Raw genomic sequence first — 23955 nt, 5'->3', positions numbered from 1 at the left:
ATGATTACATACATGTAATTCTACACATAACTTTTAGTATTTGGAATTCATAATACCTATATGTAAATATTTTACTTTAGATGGAAATTTATTTTAAATAAATCTTAAATATTTTAATTTAATGTATGTATGTTAATTGCTTATTTTACTCCAAATTAAATTAGTAGTTTTCACGCTACATTATTTTAAATTAATATTTAGCATGCACATATGTTACTATTGCTAGTAACTTTTAGAAATGTACCTGTACTTTACCACAGGGGGATAGATCTCTGCTACCTTGGCAGATAAGTTACTTGTAGTGACTTTACACTTGGGGGTCCTCACTTTGTTGTTTCCTTGTTACTGAATATGGTTCACACTGTTACTTTAAATCCAAGCTGACTTTTGTTTTTTGTTGACAGCGGACGATTTTTCATGGGTTCCTTTAATGTGCAAACTTAAAACATTATGATAACTTGCTTTGTTTATCTGCTTATATCAGTTACTTTTTTATGTTTCCTCTAAAGTACCTTTTCAAATAGAACATCTAAGGTCATGGTGGTGTCTTTGTTGTTGCTATGTGAATTACTTGGTGTTGTACTCAGCTTTGCAACTCATAGATGGTATATCACGTTTTTTTGTATGTGACACGTGTCATCATTGCTACCAAAATCCTTGGCTACCAATTGGTCCTTTAAAGAACCTGCTGATTGACCAGTAGTGTTAATGGATCACTAAAAACAAATAGGCATTCCACTAGCCCTTGTTAGTTACTTTGATAGGCCTCTGTAGTGTTCCTAGTTTGTCAATACGTTCTCCACAAAAGCATTGGTTATCAGAGCCGTGTCTACTGTTTTGTTGAGTTTTGAGCTGAGGATTTGTAATATCAGTTTCTTCTAATTAGCTAGAGATAGCTAATAATATTTCAACCTAGCTTGCAATTTTTAGTGATTGGGAGTTGAGTGTATCCACATTTGTGGTTAATAGAGCTGTTGTGGTGTTCAACATTGTTTTCTGTGCATTTGTCCCTTCATGAGAGGCTAGCTATTGTCCCTTTGAGACATGTTTTGTGAGCATTCAAGGATCATGTTCATGTGATTACGTGTTGTAGCTTTTCATGCTAGGACATGTTCCCTCAATGACACTCTCCCACTCACCCTGTGACGTCAATTCATATGTCGACACTTGGCAAATGCATACAAGAAAGGGGGCACTGAGCTGCACCCTCATACTTTTCTAGTTTCTGCTCTATCATATTTATTTTTCCACTCTAGCTTCTTTGAGCTCTTCTGATAGATCTTTCATAAAAGACCGCTCGGTTAGTACTCATGCCTTTTTTCTGCTTTGTCTGTGGATATATTATGCGAAGTAGGAGTTGAACTCTTTGGCTCCTGGCTAGTCAAGGATTTGTAAGCCCATGGGGAAAGTGACATTGTCACTTGTGTTCTGCTTAATCTTTTTTGGCTTTAGCTGTTGGTATAACTCTGTTTCCAACCCCCTGTTATGTAATTGAGTCCGTAATGTCATATCTTTCTTGAAGATAATCTTTTGCTGCTTAGTTTGAAATTAGTTATTTGTGCAGGAAGCAGTTTGAAAAAAAAATTCACAAGTTGTTTACTCCACTATTTCTTGTGGGCTTCTATTTTGTTTTAAACTTCATGGCCCTAGAAGTGTTTGCCCCATAATTTGCTCCTTAAAGAGACATTTAGGCCCATATTTATGAAAAATGAAGCACAATTGTGCTAGCACAGTTGTGCGTTAAAAAGTTTAGCGCAAGTTAACGCCATTCCTTAGAGTAATCTGTGTGACTAAGTAAAGACAGGAGTCATTACCACAATCCCAATGCCCACCACTGGGGACCAGTGTCCCCAGGACAACCCAAACATACCCAGTGCCAGCCAGGGGGCCACATGTAAGTGTCCCCTAGTGGCACATAATATTAAAACATATATACTTACCTGGGATGGGCTCCCTCCACCTGTAGTGTCCTTGTGGTGTGGGTGGGGGGGATGCTGGTGGTCGGGGTGGGCATCTATGTGCCCAAAATAGGGACACCATGGTGGAATCCATGGTGTTTCCCTACGGAAATGTGCCTAACTACACTTTAATGTCTGGTCTGACCAGGCATTACATTTTGACCCTAATCAGCCTTAGCGTCATTGTTTGTGTTCCCTTTCTAGGTGTGCGTGGTTTTAGCGCAGAGAGTTAAATATGGGGCTAGGGGGCTAGCGTCATTTTTAAGAAGTGAACTCCTACCTTGCATCTTTTTGTCGCAAACAGACGCAAGGTGGATTGGCGCTCCACACAAATGGCGCTAACTCCGATATTTTGAGGCTAGAACGGGTCTAGTGTCAAAATATGACTATGGAGTTAGGTTTGCACTGTTTCAGTATAAAAATAATTACGCTAAGGCGGCACAAACATTTCATAAATATGGGCCTTAATCTTTATGAAGCTATTGAATAAGGGGGACACATTTTACTTTCAGTTTTCATTTTTACTTCCTATTTTTCACTTATCTCTTTCTGCCAATGATATACCACTTGTGCTTAAGAGAGAAAAAGAGATATAAAAAGAGGGCTGAAGATACAGCTGGCAATCTTACTTATTTGTTTAATCTTTCTGGCATTTAACGATATTGCATCAGTAAATTGCAAAGATCGGACTGTATAAATCAACACACAAGACAACTGTGTACACAACATTACAGCAGGTAACCGATAAGAAGAAAGGGAATGCCATTGGCATGCAGTCTCACTTCTCATGCCATCATTCAAGCAGAAGCAATATCAAAGAGAAAAAGAAGTTGCTCATGCATTTCCAAGAGTGATGCCAAATATAAGGATAGAAAAGCAGCCGGTGCTCGCGACAACCAGAAGGCGTGGGGGGATGGGATAAATAACAATTACATTTAAAACCTTTTTTTAAAACACTCCCAGCCTGCCCTGCGGCCAATCCTGATGTTGCTTTGAGCAGCGTCAGGATTGGCTGGGAGCTCCCGGCCGGGGCACTCCCAGGCAGACTGTGAGCCTGTGCAGGTTCTATCCAGCCTGGCAACTGTGCTGCTGGGCTGGAGAGAGCCTACTGCACATGTGTATTTGGCCGGCCCGAGACAGCAAGACAAGCACACATGCACTCAGAGGGGAGTGCTGTGTGCACTCCCCTCAAGTGCTCGTCACCCCCTAACCCTACCCCTTTTCAAGAAAACGTTAATAAACACAGTTTATTATTGTTTTCTTCAAACTGCTTTGCAGCTGTCGCTGCATGCAGGGGGTAGGTGTGACGCTCCTCCGCCCTGATGGAGAAGCCTCCTCTGAAGAAAAGGTAAAAAGAAGTAATACAAAAAATACAACAAAATAAACAGTAACCCTAAAACCACTAATTAGGACTTTAATAGGGTGATAGTGGCAGCACTATAGCTCAGTGATGAGAAACAAAGGAGTAATTGTGTTTAAGTGGGAGCGCAGGGTGTGGGGCACCCCACACAACCAATCAAGGGGATTCAACCAAGGGGGGCCATGGGGGCTGGATGACTAACCCAAGTCTAGGGTTATCTTTCTGTGTTCGCAGGCAGTGCCAGGATAAATTCAGAGGCATGTCCCATTATCATGAGTTATGTAGGGGTATCTATTTTATCTAGAAGTTCAAGTGTATAAGTGTCCCACAGCGTAGCAGCTCCTGTCGCCCCCGCAGCTGTGAATCACGAGCCATGGCGTCTGCCTCAGCTTCAGCCCACTTGTTCACCACTTGTAGCCAACATGTAATAGAGGATGGCTGTGCAGCTTTAGAGGACATTGGTATCAGATGCTTAAAGAGGACCATGGTGAGATACACAAATTTCAAGTAGTGTTTGGTGCATTTCATCCATTTAGCAACCCCCAGCAAGCAGATAAAGGGATCCGGCAGCAGCTGCAAATCTAGTACACCCAATATATGTTTCATCACTTGTTTCCACTTTCGCACCAGTATCGGGCACCCCCCATACCATGTGTTGAAAAGACACATCCGGATGGCCATAGCGTGAACAAATTCTAGCCAGAGCCGGGAACGTCCTGTGGAGCTGGTGTAGCATAAAATATGCGTGGTGCTCATAGTTGAACTGACTAAACTTGAGGCATGCATTACAAGAGACACTTTTCAGCGGCTCCATGGCTATCTCCCATTATTTTGGTGTCAGAGCAGTCCCTAGTCATTCCTCCCACCGGCACCTACGGGGCAGGGCTCGCCCAATAGCCACCTTCTGCAAAGCTGTGCATATTGTGACTGGCTTTCTGCCCTGGCCGTGTGCTAGGATGCATTGTATTCCGTGATGGAGGTTCTACTCCTCCTGCCACAGCTGGCAAGTGTTCCTAACTTCCAGGAGGTGTGCATTGTAGACCAGAAATGATCCTGCTCCCAGCCCATGGGCATCCTCCAGATCCTGAAAGGAGCACAAAGCACCGTCATCATGCAGGTCACCTAGGCTAATTACTCCAACTCACGACACAGAATTGAGTTATGTACTCCCATCAGGGCTCTCATCCCAGGCATACTCCACAGCGGCTGCTTCGGGCGCAAGGTGGCATCCATACCCGAGCTGCACGTACTTATTCCAACATGAGCTTGGTGGTCAGTACCAAGCTACCCAGGTTTCTGGATGGGCCTCGTGCAACAGCAGCCAATCCAAGACTCCCATGCCACCCAGTAGCCCCCAAATAGCCCACCCTCACCTTCCACTTCGCCTGCCAACTATCGCCTTGGCCATTACAGCTGCTCTGGCACAAATTAAAACTCAAAGTCAGGAACTTCCAGACCACCCTCTAGCATTGGGTGCTAGAGCATCTGAATAGATACCCTCTAGCTGGTCCCGCCCTAAATCATGTAAGAAACTAACCCATGTAGCTCACCGAAAAATGCTTTAACTGGGACTACTGGTATTGCTGCAAACATGTAAAAAAACTGCAGGAGCACTATCATCTTGGCTATGAAAGCCTGGCCATTGGGGACAGGAGCAAGAGCGTCCAAAAACCAAGGGATTGTTGTGACGACATTAGGATCTTCCCATGTTTGTCATCAAGGAGGTCCCTGTCAGCATGGTACACACTGACACCCAGATAACGAAATGTCTCAAAGCAGCAGGGGTACGGCCACCTTCCAGCCTCTCCAATTCCATGTTCCCTATTGTACGCAAGGGAAAGACACAAAACTTCCTCCAGTTGATGGGGAGCCCAGTCATTTCTTCAACGAGTTCTAGTAGGTTGAATAATGCCGACATTTCTTGCTCATGGTCCCACAGATAGGCCACCAAGTCGCCTGCATAGCAGGAGACCGTATGTCAGACCGGCCCCAATGCTTTGCCCCAATCTGGGCCCTCCACACGCAGTAGGGAAGGTAGTGGCTCAGTGGCCAACACAAAAAATCCTGGGTGATAAAGAACAGCCCTGGCACCCCTAGCAGGCCTCCTACCGATATCAAACTGGTGGGATATTTGACATCCTGTTCTCATCCTAGCTCTTGGGACCATATACAATAATTTGACTCACCAAGGAAACACTAGTAGAAGCTACAACCACCCTAAGGTGTCAATGGCCTTTTCAAAATCTAGGGAAACCACCATCAGGAGGTTCTCAGCCTCCCTGACTACACCCATAATGTGACACAGCTGCGCGTGTTGTAATAGGTTGCCCTATGGGGAACAAATCCACAGTGGTCAGAGTGAACCAAGCTCAAAAGCTAGGGAATCAACCAATTGGCGAGTACCTTACTTAGAATTTTATAATCAATGTTGAGCATTGATAATGGGCGATAGAAGTGTACTTCTAGCAGATCCCTACCAGGCTGCACAATACTACTATAAGGGCCTGTATTAGGGACTCGGGTAACATACTGCAATGGTGGACCTCTTGGTAGACCTTCAGTGGTGGCCCTATAAGTGGCATAGAATTCCACTGGGAACCCGTCAGTCCTGGAACCTTATTCCGGGACAATTGACATATCGCCTGTTGTATCTCCTCTATCTGTAAGGGATGTTCCAGCTCAGGAAGTGAAACAGGGAAGGTCGGTCCCCGAATATAAGTCTGTACCTAATCTAAAGATGGGTCTGGTGGAGGGGAAGAGAGTGCATCATAGTGTTAGACAAAGACTTCATTTATGTCAGCCTGCTTATTTACAGTATCTCAAGTGGGTGTTTGAATCGCTCCTATTAGGGTCCTAGGTAGTGCCGAAAATAGGAGGCAAGCTAAGGTGAGTCCCAGCTTATCCCTGTCCGCATGCTGGTGTGCCAGAGAGCACCTTCAGTCTATGTTGCGAAGGTGGCGTGCCTTTTCCCTTTACTTTGCCCAAAGCTCTACTAGACGTGCATGTACTGCAGCCACAGTCACCGCTTCTAATTCAGTCACCTGCAATTGCGCCTCAAGCTCTAAGACGCTACGAAGCTTGGATGGCTGTTCTCCTATGTGGTCTTAATACAGTGTTCTTGCATAACTGTTTTCATTGTGTCCCATTCCAGGGCCCTGGTGCCCACAGAACCCTAATTTTCTGTAAAGTACTGCTTCACGTGTGCACCAATGGTGTCCCTGTATGTTGTAACAAGTAGGTCTTCTGTGAACAGATGCCAAGACTGTATTAGCACCCTGTTCTCACCCCACTGGAACATAACTTTGAGTGGGCTGTGATTTGACAGTGTTCTGTCTTAGTATTCAGATCTAAGCACCTGAGGCCAGAACTCCACATTTCATAGGATATAATCCAACCTAGTATGTATCTGAGGCCTCTGGCATAATAAGAATATTTTGCCTCCCCAGATGACCCCTCCTCCAGACATCATGCTGGTGTGCCAGACAGCAATTTTAGTCTATGTTGCTAAGGTGATGTGTCTTTTTCCTGTACGCTGCCCAAAGCTCTACTAGACATGCATGTACCACAATCACAGTCACCGCTTCTAATTCAATCACCTGCAGTTGCACTTCAAGCTCTAAGACGCTACGAAGCAGGTATGACTATTCGCCCATGGGGTCTTAATACAGTGTTCTTGCATAACTGTTTTCATTGTGTCCCATTCCAGGTCCCTGGTGCCTATGGAACACTAATTTTTTGTACAGTACTGCTGCAAGTGTGCACCAATGGTATCCCGCTATGTTGTAACAAGTAGCTCTTCTGTGCACAGATGGCAAGATGGTATTGGTGCCCTGTTCTCACCCAATTGGAACGTAACCTTGAGTGAGTTGTGATCAGACAGTGGGGGTTATTCTAACTTTGGAGGAGTGTTAATCCGTCCCAAAAGTGACGGTAAAGTGACGGATATACCACCAGCCGTATTACGAGTTCTACAGGATATAATGGACTCGTAATACGGCTGGTGGTAAATCCGTCACTTTTCCGTCACTTTTGGGACGGATTAACACCTCCTCCAAAGTTAGAATAACCCCCAGTGTCCTGTCTAAGTATTCAGATCTAAGCACCTGAGGCCAGAAATCCACAATGTATAGGATATAATCCAACCTAGCATGTATCTGATGGCCTGGGGCATAATAATAATAGTATTCTGCCTCCCCCAGATGACAAATCCTCCAGACATCATGTAACTGTTCTGCAACTGTCCATAGTCTAAATTGTTTAACTGCTTGAAGGCCTTGTGTCCCTGGGAATGGGGGAAAAGAACATTCCATGTCTGTGTTGTGTGTGCAGTTAAAATACACCCCCCAAATGTTTGGTGCCGGGGAATCTAGGAGCAGGATCGGCAACAAAGTGTGAAGAAAATCACCCTGGAGTGTGTTAGATGCATATAATGATATTACAGATAAAAGCCTACCATCTAGCAGTCCCTCCAGAAGTACATACTCGCCTTCAGGATCCACTACAGTTCTACTCTGCACATAGGGTAGTCCTGATGCTATCCAGATCAGGACCACACAAGCATAAGCCAAATCCCCAATGGCATATATCTGGCCATTCCAGCACCTGATCACCCTGTCTCGTTCCGTGACAATGAGGTGTGTTTCCTGGAGACAGGCGTTATAAGTTTGCCTACGTCTATATACCCTGTGCCATTGTGTCGGGATCGCCATGCCTTTGATGTTCCTGGTCAGAACATTATAGCCATTAGCCTGTGTGTGACAGAACTACCCAGAACTCAACGCTGGTGGCGTGCCCCCTTACCCAGATAACTGCCACACCCACTAATCCTATGATGCTGCTCTGCCCAGTCCTACCAAAAATCAAAGAATTCCTCATAACAAAAACTCCCTCATCCTTGGCTTGGATACCAACAGGAATCTTGCTTCAAATTCCCCAAGAAAACATGTACCCAGGACTTGTCTGTGGTGCAAAACCAGCCCTTGCGGAAGTCTCTGGAAGGTCGGACCAATGGTTATATGTCTGAAAACAAATCTGTAAGCAGTTGCTTCCTCTGGGCCCATTTGAGGAGATCGTGTATCAAGGGTCTCCCGTCATGATAAGTCTAAAGATCCAGCGGCATCTACACCCCTTTCACCTCCCTGCCTAAAGCCCACAAAAGCACAGACCATCTCATCCACTTAGAAAGAAAAGCTATGAGATTGGAGCCCCATTTCAGGGCGATCTTACCAACCCAGCTGTGGGTTCACCATCTGAGGTTATGGAACCGGGGGCCCCTGGCACCTAGTTTTGGCCGTATGAGGAGCCAGGGCTTGATATCTGTTGGTGCAGTGGAAATAGACCTCCTCCACCACCTGTGCCTGCTCCTTCACGGCCTGTTGCTTGGTGGGGTGAGATTGTTGTGTACGCTGGCTGCACCTGTCCTTGGATCCACCAATGCACCAGTCCAATTAAGCATCTCTGATTGATCCCAGCTGGTCTTGGATCCCCTTGGAGTGCAACCACCCCCAAGCCTCCTCCAGGGAGGGGAAGCAATGCTTTGTGTCAGCATCCACCACACTAAGCTTGGCAGGAAAAAGGTGTGCATATTTCAATCCCAGAGTGACAAGCTGCGCCTTGACTGCTTCAAATGTGCTGCAACATCTTTAGACCACCGCCATGTATTCTGGGCATGTTGTGATACTATTTCCGTTGTATGACCAGTGGCTTTTAGCTCAAAATAATTGCAGCAGGATATTGCTATCACTATAATTGAAAAGACGTGCAATGACTGGACAGGGCTGAGCAACTGAGGATCCTGTGTGTTATTTGTTTTGATAGAGAAAAATGTAGGGATTCGACAATACCGTGGTGGTCAGGCAGTCATCCGAAGAGTGCATTCCAATGGATGAATCAGATCCACTGATCTGGGGAGGTTGTTAGCATATCCATGATGGTTCCCTGGGGAGGTGGCTCTGGCTTCTTTGGCCGAACCATGCCACAATAGTCACCGCCAGCTGTGTCTGGATCTTAGCAACAAAGAATGGCCTGGTCTCCAGCAATGACCCAGGGAGGACCAAGAGATGGCCAGAGCACCAGCAGATAGGAAGCAGCACTACATTCAAGTACCCAGGAAAAAAGCAATAGTGCCGTGTGTCCAGATCAAGTCACCCCAGCAGTACTCCGGGGATACACGGACAAGGGCAGAAGGGGGGTGAGCTTCTCCCAGGCAGCAGCCTTCAACAGCCACTTAGGTGCAGCAACCAGTTCCATCCCTTTCCTCAAAGAAGTAATAAAAAATTCCCCCACTCTAAGTGACTACTGCTGAGGGCACCGCCAGGGGAAGAGGGGGCCCTCAGTCCATTTGGGACTGCCAGCTAACATGAAGCGGAACAGGAAAAAAAGAGATGTCAGAGAGGCATAGCAGCTACAGTAGTACCAGATCTATGCACACAGTAGTTTAGCTCAGGCTTCACGTGTGCTTTCTCACCAGAGGGGGCTCCTGCAGATTAATAGTGCTAAGCGTCCTGAGTGCCATATGAGCCAAATACCCATAGCGCTATCCGTGGCCTCCTATGTCCTGCCACATCACCATGTGCTATTGTGTTCGCAGGACTCTGCAAGGTGCACTGCACTGTTTGCACACCTCTTGTAGTCCATCACAATGTTACTGTCCAAGAGGCTGTTATGACTGCTAAGAAGTGCAAGAGCCATGGGTTTGTGGGTGCCAAAGAGGCATGAAGGCATTTTGGCGGCCCCCTAGGGGCTCCTTACAACAGGGCTGACAGGGCAGGGGAGTTCAAAGTCAGTGGCCCAGGGAATTCCAATTCAAGCCTGCTGCCAGTCTCTTTAGCAGCATGCAGGCCCTCTATGATATAGTAGGCCCACAGGGGCCCTTCACAGCAGGGCAAACAGGGAGGGAGGGGATCAAGCACAGTGGCGATTCCTCCAACTGCTCCGCCGTTCTCATCTTCCTGCCCCAGTGGTGGTCGATAGGTGCAGCTGGCGCTACACTCTGGGCAGTAGCTTATTTCAAGTCAGTCAGGACGGCCACAAGCCAGTGCCATTGACTCATGCTGTGTAGAAATGCTGCTCATGGCCGTGGAGTCTTACTGAAGCCGCCAGCCAGTCTCCTCAGCAGCATCCACAGGGGATGCTCATCTCCTGATGAGATGGGGTGTACCTCGCTCGAGCCCGCAGGCGAGTGCATGCCAAGTGTGGGCCGCGATACCAGGCCTGTCAAGCCACCACACTCGTCACTCCATCCGCCGCATTAGGAGTCAATTGGAGCACCCCCGGTTATTTGCGGCGACAGGGGTGCATCTACCCCTCTACTCAGGGGGACTGCCACTCTAGCCTTGATGAGTGTAGATGGGCCAGACAGGAGTGAAGCCTCACAAAATGGTGACTGCTCCTGGTGTCATATTGGCCACACCCCACTGGCAATCTTACTTATTACAACTTGTTATCTCACTTAGGTGGTCTGCTTATCTTTAATAGCCTCCTCTAGTTGTCTTTGGTCCACTGCCTTCCACCATATAGTGGGAAGGGACTGCTTGTTTCTATGGTTAAGCTGGAACTACTGGCTTCTGGGAATATAATTAAGAACCTAAGCTACTAGGTTCAACGTTTCCAAATTCAAATTTCTGGGTTCTGGGTTTCACCACCAACCGCCCAATTCTTTTAGAATCCTTGAGGGAAAAATATGAAGTACTTTTCTTACATTACCCTAGCCCTTGGTGGATGGGGCAAAAGTAATTAACAAAAGTAAAGTGCAGATGAAACTCCAAGCCATAACTAGCAATATCCTGGGGGCTGGCAGAATTCTCTAAAGGCCTGATTTAGAGTGTGGAGTACAGTTTGTACTCCGACAGGGGCTGGAGTAAAGGACTCCTTCACCTTGACAGAGAACCCACTGTCTGGCTTTGAAGATGTCCGCCAGCCCAGTGATGGTATGAGGGGGTTAATTCAAAAGTTTTCACTGTCTCTTACTACCATGTGTTACCCACTGTGACAGACTGAAAACTGGCCATTCGACCGCCCACTCACAATCGTACAGGTCGTTGAATTGCCAAAACCCCAACTCTTCGTACTCTGTCGGCAGTTGGAGCACTATGTTGACTATGGAGATGGAATAGGCTCTATTGTCAAGACACTGAAGGTCCATCCTCCTGTAAATCTGGTGGCTGGACCAAGAGTTTGACAGAGAGTGTGCTCTGTCACAGTTGTGAAGGACTACCCTGGCCTCCAAATTCCAAATCAGGTCCTAACTGCCAAGGATGGGTACACTGTTAAAGCAACAGAGTATTTTACACTGTCAGAGTACAGATGGTACTCCACACTCTGAATCAAGCCTTTAAGCAGTAGAGTTAAGGCTGATTCAGTCATACAACAAACACAACAGAGTACCCAGCTACAGAGATGGTGCAGCAAAAAACACTGCAGATTAATCGATCAGTGAGTTGAGCATATCTCACAGAAACATTGTAATCTGCAGGTTGTGGTCTGTAATCCTATTGAGATAGCTCATGAGGTTGAGGCCCAGATTTTTTAAACAGTTACTCAACGTGTTTGACACCAAATGCTTCTGTGATCCATTGCATGACAGGGAAAGGGAAGTAAAGCACCATATCTACAGATATATAGCACTATCTTGGTCTCTCCCAAGTGCTGGTGCACAATTAGGCTTCCAAGTGACATGCAACACCTTTGCTCCATAACGTAAAGGTGTCTGTGTGAGTCCAGGATAGATTTTGTACTGGAAAGATACTCAAATACACACCTAGACCAACTGTAAAACATTTCCCACACTGGATGTTTGCTGAAAAGTGCACCGCACATGTAAAGTTGGAAAAGTTAGGAAAAATAATGGCATTATTTCTTTTTAATGCCTGTTTTCAAGTGGTGCTATTTTTTGGATCAAAACCCTTTCTACTATTGTTAGTAGTTTTGCATCAAAAACTATAGATGGTTGCACAACAACACCCTTGTATCACCCATAACGCTCCTCATGATGCAGAGTAACACGAAGCAACACTTATGCTGTTTTCCTGTGCAGAGTTAGTTAAACGTTCACTGCAGCTTTTTGCTAATTTTGAAGCTTGAGCAACAAATATTTATTAAAACACAAAGCAGCACAGTTCAGACTTTCGAGTTGTGAAATGATAACAGCAATATTGGTTTGCACTTGTAGTCAGAAATGTGATGTTTTTCAGTTGATGAAGGTGTTGGGAGCAATCTTTTTGCTGATGTTATCTGAGTATTTATAAATGGGAGATCTCGGGCCATCCACAACCCTACACTTTAACCTCGGAGACAGACTGTAATGGGGCATAATTCATAAGACATATCTCTTTAAGATAGGAGGTGACAATAGTGTCCACCAATATGATCTCTGTTTGCTTAGATTTCTTGAGATGTGATATGGAAATATTACCGGGCCCCATCTGTATCAGTGGGGTTCTTTTATCTATTGCCTCTTGGGGCTTCCATACCATTGACCATTAAATTGGGGACCAACTATCCTTTTTAACCCTTGACTCAGTAGATTGTGAGACAGAGCAGCCCAAGGCCGATCAAGTGAAGTGCTGTGGACTAGAAACTTGAACGCCAGTGACACACAAATATGTCAGTCAAGAAAGTAATGTTTAGCCGCTTCCTCTATGGTAAAAAAATACTTTTGTGCACATATATCTAGATACTACACACACAATTGCAATCAGATGAGGGTTACTGTAAGAAAGTACATTTTTGTATTGTCACCCCCACAATGATTGCCAAATTTGGTTGTTTATGACTCCGAAAGTGCACTGGAGCCTGCTAATCAAGCCCAAGTGCCAGTCCACTCTCTCTAAATTTGATATGTGTAGATTGGTATCCCCAACTGACAACAACTTTAACCCCCTTCTAAGTCCCTAGATTATGATACCAGTGGTACCCAGGGCATGGATGTTAAAAGAGTCACCAGGGCCTTAAGCGCTGAGTGTGCCACCCTGAGTGACCCAAGTAAATAGGTGCCAGCAGGCCTGCCATTGCAGACTGCAGGAGCAGTGTAAACTGCTCAAACTTGACCTTGCCCACAACATATGTGTCAACATTCAGCACTGATTTTAAAATATGTCAGTCACCCCTAAGGTAGGCCTCATCAGCCCAGGAGCAGGGTGCATTATATTCAAGTTTGGACATATAACTGCAAGCCCATATTTCGCTATAGTAGCCTTTTCAATTAAAGACTACTACAAGTGGTCAGCGGTCCATAGGATAAAATGGGATGGCGCCTGGGCATCCCTGAGAATGTCAACTCCTTTATGGGCCTGCTGAAGTACGTCATGTTTGGTATCAAACAATTTGTCTCATACCTCACTCGAATCTGAAGTCGGATTTACTGTGACATGCACCCAGGTGACTTCCTTGCTGGTTGTTACCTGGTTGCTGCAGCATTTCCTGTGCCCCGCCTGACAGCCTGCAGCTGCTGCTGCCAAGACAGGATTTTGACACACTCCAGGGAGGTGTGAACACTCCCAGGAGTCAGAAAAAAAGGTCTGGTGTCACATCCCTTCCTGCCAGGAAGGTGAAGTGGCACATCAAGGTAGTGAGCTTCAAAGAGCACATTGCCTCCGACATGCAAGTAGGCAGTCCACCAGTGGAGGACAAAGCCATCCTCCTGGCCCCAGGCATATTTGCACCCAGGCAGGTGGGAAAATTAGGAAGTCAGGAGGCATACACCCCAGAAGGCTAGTTGCATTTCTAGGGTGCACTGCCTGGTGTGTTCAGCCGAGGATGGGTTTTGCCATCTTGAAAAGTGACAAAATAAAGGGTTCTGGGACGTTTTGCAGAAGGAGATCACAAACATCCAATTCAACCTTGGTCCCTCTTCAGAAGGTGTCATCCAGCTAAAACTGCAGCACCATGATCTGCATGTAACCCACATCTCACTGGGTCAATGACCAGTAGCATAACTTGTTCTGATACTGCATCTACTGCACAAGTAGATGTGCTCTTCAAGGTAATTTAAATCTTATATTACTTATCTGATACATCTTGAATCAGACTTCAAGGAGTAGCAGTGCATCTTATACACAGTATTTTTATTGTAGCGGATCGTATTGGTCATGATGAAGTGGGGATTAGATGTCAGATCCCAAGGTATAAGAGGAATCTGTCCATTTTATTATGGCAATAATAAAAACTGTTTGCCGAATTGGAATGTAAAACACAAGAACCTTAGGGCAGTACAATGCTACGTGTTGCACAACTTCTTTTTCCGACAGCAGGAAATTCCAAATTGAGGAAGAATTGATTTATCAGAGGTAAAATGAAGCAACACATACACACTTGGAAATTGTAGGTCTGAAAGGCAGCCTTATCTTGCTAAAGAGGTCAGCTGTTAAGTAAGTAGAAACATATGATGGATTCTAAGTAAATTACCAATGTGTCTCCATAAAAATGAAGGGGCTTATTTACAAGCCCCTTGCACCGGTGTGGTATCACTTTTTTTTATGCTGGAGCAGTGCAAGCAGACTCTTACACTGCATCACATTTGCAAACTGGAGCAATGCACCAGTTTGTAAAGCCTCGCTCAGCATTATACCTGCGCCAGGTATAATATATGCAAGGTAGGCGTTCTCCCGTTAAAAGACAAACAGAACTGACGCAGTGAAATCTACAAGATTTCACTGCACCATTTTACACCTTCACAGCGTAATTGTTTTTAACGCCCGCTCAGAACAGGCATTAAAGTGATACTGGGATTTTTAAAATTAGACCCCCCCTTACATTGTTGGAGTAGCGTCAATTTTTTTACGGTAGTCCAGCAATGCGTCAGTTTAGCGCCACAGATGCATCAGAAATTCTGACGCATCTGTGAAAATGAGCACCATGGAGTGCTGTATCATAAATACAGCCCTACCATGGCATCGTTAGTGGGTCATGGGGGGTGCAAGAAAACTGGTTCTTGTAAATGAGGCCCTAAGGTTAGTAAATGACTTCCTATCATGAAGGACACAGTGCTCCAGTTCTTCTGATTCCTGTTAGAAATCAACCATGGCTTTCAAGTGTGTTAGTCCAATTCATTCAGTGCAAATTATGCCTGACTACAAATCCAAGTATGCATTAGGTTGTTAAAAGAAGAACCAGGACTTGAAAATGATGTCTCTGATGATATGGATGCATCTGGTAAGCTTCATAAAAGAAACCAACACACACAAATGTTAGCGGCAGCTCCTCCACTAATGTGGAGGAGCGTCGCCCCCCTGCTTTATGCAGTGGACGAAAGGGAAAAATAAAATGATAATAACATAATGTCATTATCATTTTATATTTTCTCGGGAGCTGGGTTGGGGGTGAAGCTAGGCTGGAGGAAGGCTATGTGCACATAAGTGCACATGACGGTTTGGCCGGCCGTATAGGGCCGGCCAAACAGTCATGCGCAATTTACATTTCTCCACCCGGCTGTATTGAACAGTCGGGAGGAGAAAGTGTACAGGGCCCTACTCCCTGTCTGAGCACTAAATTTGGGCATTCAGACCAATCACAACGCTTCTGTCGTGCTGTTGACAGCAGCATCGTGATTGAAGGGAAGTCTGGAATCCTTGTGCTTCCAGGAGTCCTAGGAGGAAAGAGAAACGGAACGTCTTTCCCAAAATAAAGGTACTTTTTTTATTTTAATTTTTTTTTTTAATAATACCTTCCACCCCACCACCCCCGTTGAACAGTGGCCGCCACTGACAAATGTTACGTACTTCTCTTCTGCTCTGACATTCAACATATCTCTCCAACAACCCCCACATTTCAGACTGGCTTGTGTACATTGTATTTTTCCTCTTCTCTCCCTTCACATGCCAGGAAATATATTTTTGGATTGTATGTCTGTCAGTCTCCAACTAAGTAGTTGATAAAAACAGCATGAACCAACGTCTGTACAATAAAGACTAGAATGATAATTATGAAATGAAATGTTTTTTTGAACATCAGATGGGTAAACGAGCCATAGTGTTCAGTGCCTGCTAATTGCTCTTTTTGTTTCCCATGTCCATTAATGTTTGGGAAGGGCATAGCTAAACCTGACCCTCACACCGGAGTACACAGCTTGGACTCACAACACTTTACTTTTAATCTAAGAATGATTTTTTATGAAGACAAAACCTACCTTTTTGACTGCACACGTCACAATAATAATTACCATTTCATTTAATTATAATTTGCAACGACTTGCATGGTAAATTAATGCATTGTAAAGATGCATTTGTGGTTCGGACTGCATTGGCACAGCATGGTGCGAGATGCCTTACAAGGGGTGTTCCTCAACCAGAGAGTTCTGTATTTCCACACGTAAACTTTGACAATTACCTCAACACCTGTTTTTTTCATAAGTACGTTATTTCCATCGGCTTCTAGCACAGCATGGATGACAGAAAACTATTTTAAAAAAATGCAAACATTAATAATAAAAATGTTATTTTGGGTATTCAATATTGTAACACTTTAGTAGCTCACTACTATAACAGCAAATAATGCCTGTGACATTCTCCCATTCCTCATATGTGAATTCTTGTTTTGATCTAAAAGAAACTTTTTTTATGCAGTTGCATGAAACATAAACGAAACATTTCTCTGCAAAATGACTGTACCGGACTCTCACACATCACCCATCTTTAAGAATTAATGAAGGTCATCATGGCAGGACTCCCTATAGAACATAGCTGGCTCATCATGGGGCCCCTGAAAGGATGGGGCCCTTGGCCAAGGCCCACTTTACAGATGCCTTAAAACGTCTCTGCTTAAAGGGTCTCTGGATATGTTCCTTGGGTTTCCATTAACCACATATCCTTATGATGTCATGAGGGACATAGCTTCAGGTGGGTGATTGGGGTGTTACACACCCCTAAGAAATGTATTTACTAATAATTAGTTGGGTGCAGGGGCTTTCAGTCGGTATGGTGAGATGTATGTCGGATTGCATCAGGAATTTTTAGATACCCACAGATAAAAACGTGCACACACTCTCCCTCATTCTTTTTTTAAAGTCCTAGAAAATGTTAGTTATTTTACAAAATATTATGTTTTCTCTCACTTAGTACTCCTACCAGTCCATATTTCTCTCCCTTTCCACTGCCCCTTAGGCCCTCCAAGCCCCTTTCATGCACCTTACTTCTTTTATAATGTATTTTAACATTATATGCCAGCATGATTGTTCAGAAATCTGAAGCTCAGCCCCTCCCAAATCCTACTGACACTTGCGACCGGTAATTTTAAGAAGGACGGGAGCAGGGGAGGGGGTATGTTACACATGCACACACACCTCACTTACACGCATTCATTCACAAAAGTATGCACATCCCCATTCACAACACTCACTAACAAATATACATTCATAATGCACGCATGCATACACGCACCGAACATTAGCCTTGGGGGTCTCAGGAGGGTTGGGACTGCTGCCTTCCCTCATTGGCTGGCCTAAGGTTAGCCAATGAGGGAAGGAAGCAGTCCCAATTCATCGCAGAGTGGGTTGGGGGTCAGTGAGACTGCTGACCTCACCCAACTCTGTGACAAAGGGCGCTTCAGGGCTTAAAACTGTAGTGCTCAGGTCTGAAGCAATCGTCATGAGGGGTAGGGCGACGAGGCACCTTTGCTAGGTTGAAGAGGTCACGCCTACAGGGCTGTGACTTCTTCAGCCCAGTAAAGTTCAGGTCAGGAAGCCAGGAGTCTGCGGATTTAGCACAGGTCAGCTCCTGGCTGCCTGACCTGAACCAGAAGAGTATCTGTCAGGCTGACATTTGTTCAGCCTGACAGATACTCCTCACTTCAAGAAAAAGGTAGAGGGGTAAGGTGGCCAGCTGCTGCTCACTGACCAAGCTACGCTCCTGGTTGTCATGTGAGCTGTCCTGCCACGATTTTGTTGAATTGGATGTCAAGACTGCATTGATGCACAACATTGCCAAAGTCCTGATTAAGAATGTAAATTTGGAGAAGAGCAATAACGAGTTTCATCAAAAATGTCGACTCTCTTGGACACTGGTGTAGACTGACTGGTGCACAGGGAATGCTGGGTGTGCATGTAGACAAATGCACGGAATCAATTTAACCATTTTTGTGTTTCATAAAGCAGTAATTTGTTTACTTTCTATCCTTTCTATTTCTAATATAATGAGGCTTAATGTATTATATTGACATGTTGTTGGTCTTGCTTAACCTAATGCCTTTGCTGATAATCGTGTGTGCTGTAACCTGGCTGCTGATGCAGAAATGCCAGTTCAAATGGGTGTTTCTATTTATTTCATCTTGATAACTTTATATTCGGTACACAGGGATCCCCTTTCTTTCTGATGAAAAATAAATATAGGTAACTACACAGTCGTGTCTTGCTTGTGATCTCTGACATCTGTTAGCCTCGTCGGGGCTTTTCTGAATCGAAAAATTGCCAAAAATGTTTTCGCAAAATATATTGTTTACTAGAGGAGGAAAAATGGTCCAGTCCAGAGCACAGTGCTGAAGAGGGTATTGACAGTTAGCTGAGACGTATGTTGATTTAGAATGAAGTGTGATATGGATCTTTATTCATCAAAACAACTTTGAACAGTGCAGGGATGGATCTATGCTGAGGTCACTGTCCCTTTATGATTGTTTTCAGTGTCACAGTTATAATCTCTAAAATAGACCCTGCACCTGGACCATTCCCACTTACTTAGTAATGAGAATGATGCTAAGCTCTACATTTTAAGATGGATGATTTATGGGGGTGTCGTCGGGCACGAAAAGACCTGGTCATTGTTTTTATCTTTGGTGCCAGTGTCTTGGGACTGAACAGGGTCTGGGTTTAACTAACCTAATTGTTTGTTCTTCATTACAGGGGGTTATCCTAAGTCATGCAAGCGAAATATTTGTGAATGTGACAAAGCAGCGGCTCTCTGCTTCAAGGAGAACATGAAGACGTATCGCAACTATAACATGTTTAAACTGGATATGACCTGCAAAGGGGAAACTCCGCCCTGTAAATATGACAGCGATGCCAGTGCCAACTCTGCAGTCAGTTCAAAGTACAGTGCTTCAGAAAGATCCACCAAGGAAGCACAGGCACCTGTGCAAACAGAAAATATAGATGCCTCAAAACAAGTGTAATTATGCACGACTGGAAACCACACTAGTGAAAGATGCTTATTACACAAACTCGCGGTATTCACCCATACCCTTAATTGCCCATGTGGTTCCTATCTTAGCCTGTTTTTGGAGCTGGTGATCCCGCAATTCCTACCCAGGTGGCCCCAAAGCCATCATGGACATCTCACTGCCCAGTGATTCCCTACTCTGCTGTTCACATTTCCTTAAGTGTCCTCTCTGCTCTTGTCCTGCCCAAGTCAGATGCAGGGATTCCATTGATCTCGAACGAAACATAAAAGCAATGGATTGGTTGCCAACCTTATTGTCGCCAGAAATCTCCTTAGCCTCATCGCCCACAATTCCAATCTATCATACATGCTGCTCTCTTTCATCCACGCCCTGGCTAATTGCTTTCTGCCCAGTTCCTTCCTCTTCTCCATCTTCATAATTTCAATCTACATGGAGATAATTAGGCCTTTCCTCTTTTTTGAACATATTGTCAAGACACAATGTCTGCTTAAATGAATAATAAATATATTCTGCTAATATTTTGTTCTGATCTCTTATTCGGGTATTCACTGATCTGACTTGCTTATAGATAACACACTCACACACACACGTGCATTCACTCTGCCTACAGACATGCAATGTGATGAGTTTGAATTGCCCTCTACCTATTGCTGTGTCATTTATTTATCTTCTACAAGAGATCAGAATAGGATTGTTTGTTCTTATGGTCAGTTGGTCAAAAGTGTCAACTCTGGTCTTCCTATATATGTGTCTATGGGCTGGAGGTTGTATGTTAGAATACCGTGTGCAGAAATAATTTTGACAACATATTTCTGGTAGCATACCGAGTTGGGGCTACTCACAGAGCAAGACTCCGAGGAGGAAGCTTGTCAAGCAACTAATTCCCTGATTACTTGTTTGCCATTTTCATTATTACAAGCTCTAGTCTTCCTCATCACGGTTCTGATCTTGAGATGGGAAACGTTCACAAATTAAGAGCTATGACAAAGAATGCAGGTGAGGAATGATTATCTTCACATGGGGCCCAAGCAATTAAAGCTATTCGGGAATATTTGGTCACTGTGCAGTAAGAGTGAGCTTTCTTCTTAGAAAGGAATACACAATTGATAACTCAGGCAAAACCCAAGTGTGGTACGAATAAATAAACCCGCACTATGGGTGCAGTAAATCTGGGTGATTCAGGAGGGCAACTTCGTCCCTTTCAGTCATTTTAGCACAATGCAATCTACACCTTCTCTCTTAACCCTCTCTCTTTGACACCGATGAGGCCAAAATAACTTTTATATTATTGTACGTCATAAAAACACTTAAGTAAGGGATACAGTCCCATTCCTCGCTGTTAGTTATTAGGTTTCTGGTTGACAGAAGTATGCAACCTGTCCAAGCAGGAACCACAACCCTAGTCAAGGTAAGGCACACCATAAATTAACCTGTGCTCACCCTGCGGTAGCTTGCCACAGAATAGTCAGTCTAAATTTAAGAGGCAATGTGTAAAGTATTTGTGCAACACTTAAGACACAAACAGTGAAAACACCGCACAAAAATAATCCACACCAGGTTAAAAAATAGAGCTTAATTTAAAGAACAAAACAAGATCAAAATGAAAAAAATATATTTTTAAAGAATATCTGCAAATGTAGTGCTTTGAAGCTTAAAGCGCTAACTCGGCTTATCTGGTCATGCTAGACAAGGAGTAATTCAAAACATTCAGACTGACCTCGAAGAACCGTGGGCCGGCTATAGGAACCAACCTAGTCCAGGTGAAAAAGTAGCTTGTGAGGAAGGATGTGTCAACATCGAAGATACGAGGCGAGGAGCAGAGGAAGACAATGAGAAGGCAATGTGTTGGTCCCAATCTGCGGATCCAGGGATGCATTGTCATCAAGCTGCGCAGTCATTGATGCAATGTCCTCGAGCAAAGGTGTGGCATTGAACCCTTTGCGATGAAGGTGATGCATTATTGTCGAGCCGTGCAGCCGGTGATGCAATGTCTGTGTCCTTGGCGGTGGTGGTGATGCGTTAGTACGGAAGGAAGGTGTGTCGGTTGTAACCGGTGCAACTATGGTGACGCGTGGATGTTTAACAGAAACAGCAGAAAAAAACACTACCAGGGGCCCAGGATGGGATTGGCACCACTTGGCAGGGCAGGACTCCCAGTTGGCAGAGTCCAGAGGCTGTAGCATGGTTAAGTGAAGTCTTTGATGTCCCTGGGACCAGTGGCGGCTGCTGCAAACCTTAAGGGGGGACTAGGACGGGACAGGGTCAGGAAAAAAAAAAAAGTTACCTGTTCCGACGCTGCCGGCTGCCTCGCTCCTCTTCATCCTGCTGCCGATGGTGTCTCAGAAGTCCCTGGGACCCCAGCACAGGCTCCTCATGCAATCGTGGCACTGCTGTCATGCTATATCTAGCTTGAGAGCAGCTCCAGGATTGGTCTGAGTGGCTTTGGACTGCCTCTCAGATACTGCACAGGAGTCTGTCCCTCTTTCTCCAACCTGGCTGTGTATCACAACCGGGTTGGAGAAACCCAAGTGCTCATGTCTGCAAGCAAACTCCATTCCCCCTCCCCCCTCCCATGGCCCAGCCCGCCCTCTCCCTGCACACCCTGGCTTAGCATAGCCAGCAAGTGAAAAACAAAATGAAATATTGTTTTATTTTTCAACTGCTAGGTCCTAGCCAGTGGGGCGACACTCCTCCGCCATTGCAGAGGAGCCGCTGCTGTCTGAGACTTCAGAACAGGAGTCAAGCCAGCATGCCCTTGGAGTCCCTTTGGTTCTGGGGATGTAGAGATGCAGGTCCACTCCTTGTCACTCCCAGGCAAGGAGGGCAGCAGACAGCAGGGCAGGCACAGCAGAGCAGGAGTTCAGCAAAGACCAGCAGAATCCAGCAGAGTGACAGTCCCTTCAGCAGCACACCAGTCCTCCTTTCTGGCAGAATGTCCTCCGTTCCAGAAGTGTACTGATTTGGTAGGGTCAGCAATCCAGTTCTTATACCAAGTAGTCTCTTCAAAGGGGTGGAGGCTTCAAAGAGAGACTTTTGAAGTGCACAAAGTCTCTGCGCTTACTACCCTGGCTCTAGACTCACTACAGGGGGTTATGCCATCCTTAATGAGGGTTGAGGACACAGCCCATTCAAGTGGAAGTGTCAGCTCCTCCCTTCCATCCTGCCCAGGATGAACCATCAGGATGTTGATGGTCCCTCAGTCACACCTAAGCTCCCTTTGTGTGTGGCTGTCTGAAGGGAATGCACAAGAGTCAAGATGTCACCCACCCAGACGTGTATTCAGAAACAGACATAAGGCACTAGATGATTTAAAGTATGAAAATGGCAGCTTTCTGAAAGTGTCATTTTCTGAATTCCTTTAATTGTATTGTATTGTATCGTATAGTATTTACAGAGCGTATTCCGGCCGTAGCATCGAAGCGCTAAGGAGTGAGTTAAGCCAGGGGAGCCCTAGTGTGAACAGAACAGATCACTGTGACAACTAGAAAAAAACATCTTCCCTAATTAGAAAAAAGGCAAGTTTTAAGCCTCTTCTGAAAACAAAGGTACATCTCCTCCTGCCTAATGGACAGAGGAAGAGAGTTCCAGATTTTTGCTGCCACCACAGAGAAGGCTTTATCCCCCTATTTACCCCTTTACACCTGGGCACTGGAATTTGATTAAGAGCAGAAGATCGGAGCGGACATCAAGGCGAATATTGCTGCAAGGAAGAGCCCAGATATTTTCAGCCTTCCAAGTGGAAAGCTTTATGGGTGAGGTAGAGTGTCTTAAAAATAATACGCTTTTCCATCGGTAACCAGTGCAGCTGCCACAGGCTGCTACTGGCAGATGCTGAGCGCGGGAGATCCAAAACGAGGCGAGCCGCAGCATTCTGAATCAGCTGTAATGTATAAAGGGAGCCCTTACTGATATTTAACATCAGAGCATTGCAAAAGTGAAGTTTAGAGATAACTAAGGCTAAAATCACTGTGAGTTAAGAGTAATGTCCCTTTCTGGAGATTGTTAAAATTATCTCTGAGGGCATGAATATCTGTTGCTAAAATGGTGGTATTACTCCACCTCCTCTACTTTTTTGCCAACAAAAAAGTGGTGTAGTTTCGTCAGGTGGATAACCGGCTAAGGGGAATTTATATGGGATAGGGACAGACATAGGGTGTCGCTGGCAATCCTGAGACAGCCACCTGAGGGTGGGGATTTGGGTGTCCCAGATTTCGAATTGTATTACTTGGCAGCACAGCTACAGTGGATAGCCTGATGGCTTGAGGACACCCAAGGAGGTGTGCTGGGCCGCAAAGGCTTGTCGCCGTACTGAAGTTTATTGCTGCCATGGTTTCTTAGGCCTGATGTACCAATCCCACACCCTATCATCTTACTGAAGAACGTGCTTCTCATCTGGAAGGGTTGCCAAGTGAGGACCCAAAAGCCAGCTATATATGCCCCCAGGCTGCACATAGTTGGTCTCCCACATGGTGATCCGATAACCTATTTTACGGCAACTGGACTATCAGAGTGGACAACCGCTGGGATACAAAC

At 45.1% G+C, this 23955-nt stretch overlaps 1 protein-coding gene across 2 annotated transcripts in view; it reads left to right on the top strand.

Moving 5' to 3' along the window:
• LOC138300660 (basic phospholipase A2-like) overlaps positions 1 to 19938 on the top strand; it is a 388486-nt gene extending 368548 nt beyond the window's left edge. For both annotated transcript variants that reach the window (XM_069240288.1, XM_069240289.1), the window contains one exon: positions 19145 to 19938. In XM_069240288.1, coding sequence (XP_069096389.1) covers positions 19145 to 19413 — 269 coding nt within the window. In that variant the 3' untranslated portion in view covers positions 19414 to 19938. The remainder of the gene's footprint in view (positions 1 to 19144) is intronic.
• Positions 19939 to 23955: the final 4017 nt, after the last annotated feature.

The sequence above is a fragment of the Pleurodeles waltl genome, chromosome 6 (assembly GCF_031143425.1).
Source record: "Pleurodeles waltl isolate 20211129_DDA chromosome 6, aPleWal1.hap1.20221129, whole genome shotgun sequence".
NCBI lineage: Eukaryota > Metazoa > Chordata > Amphibia > Caudata > Salamandridae > Pleurodeles > Pleurodeles waltl.
The sequence above is the reverse complement of the archived record's forward strand: the minus strand, read 5'-3'. Positions and strand labels throughout refer to the sequence as shown.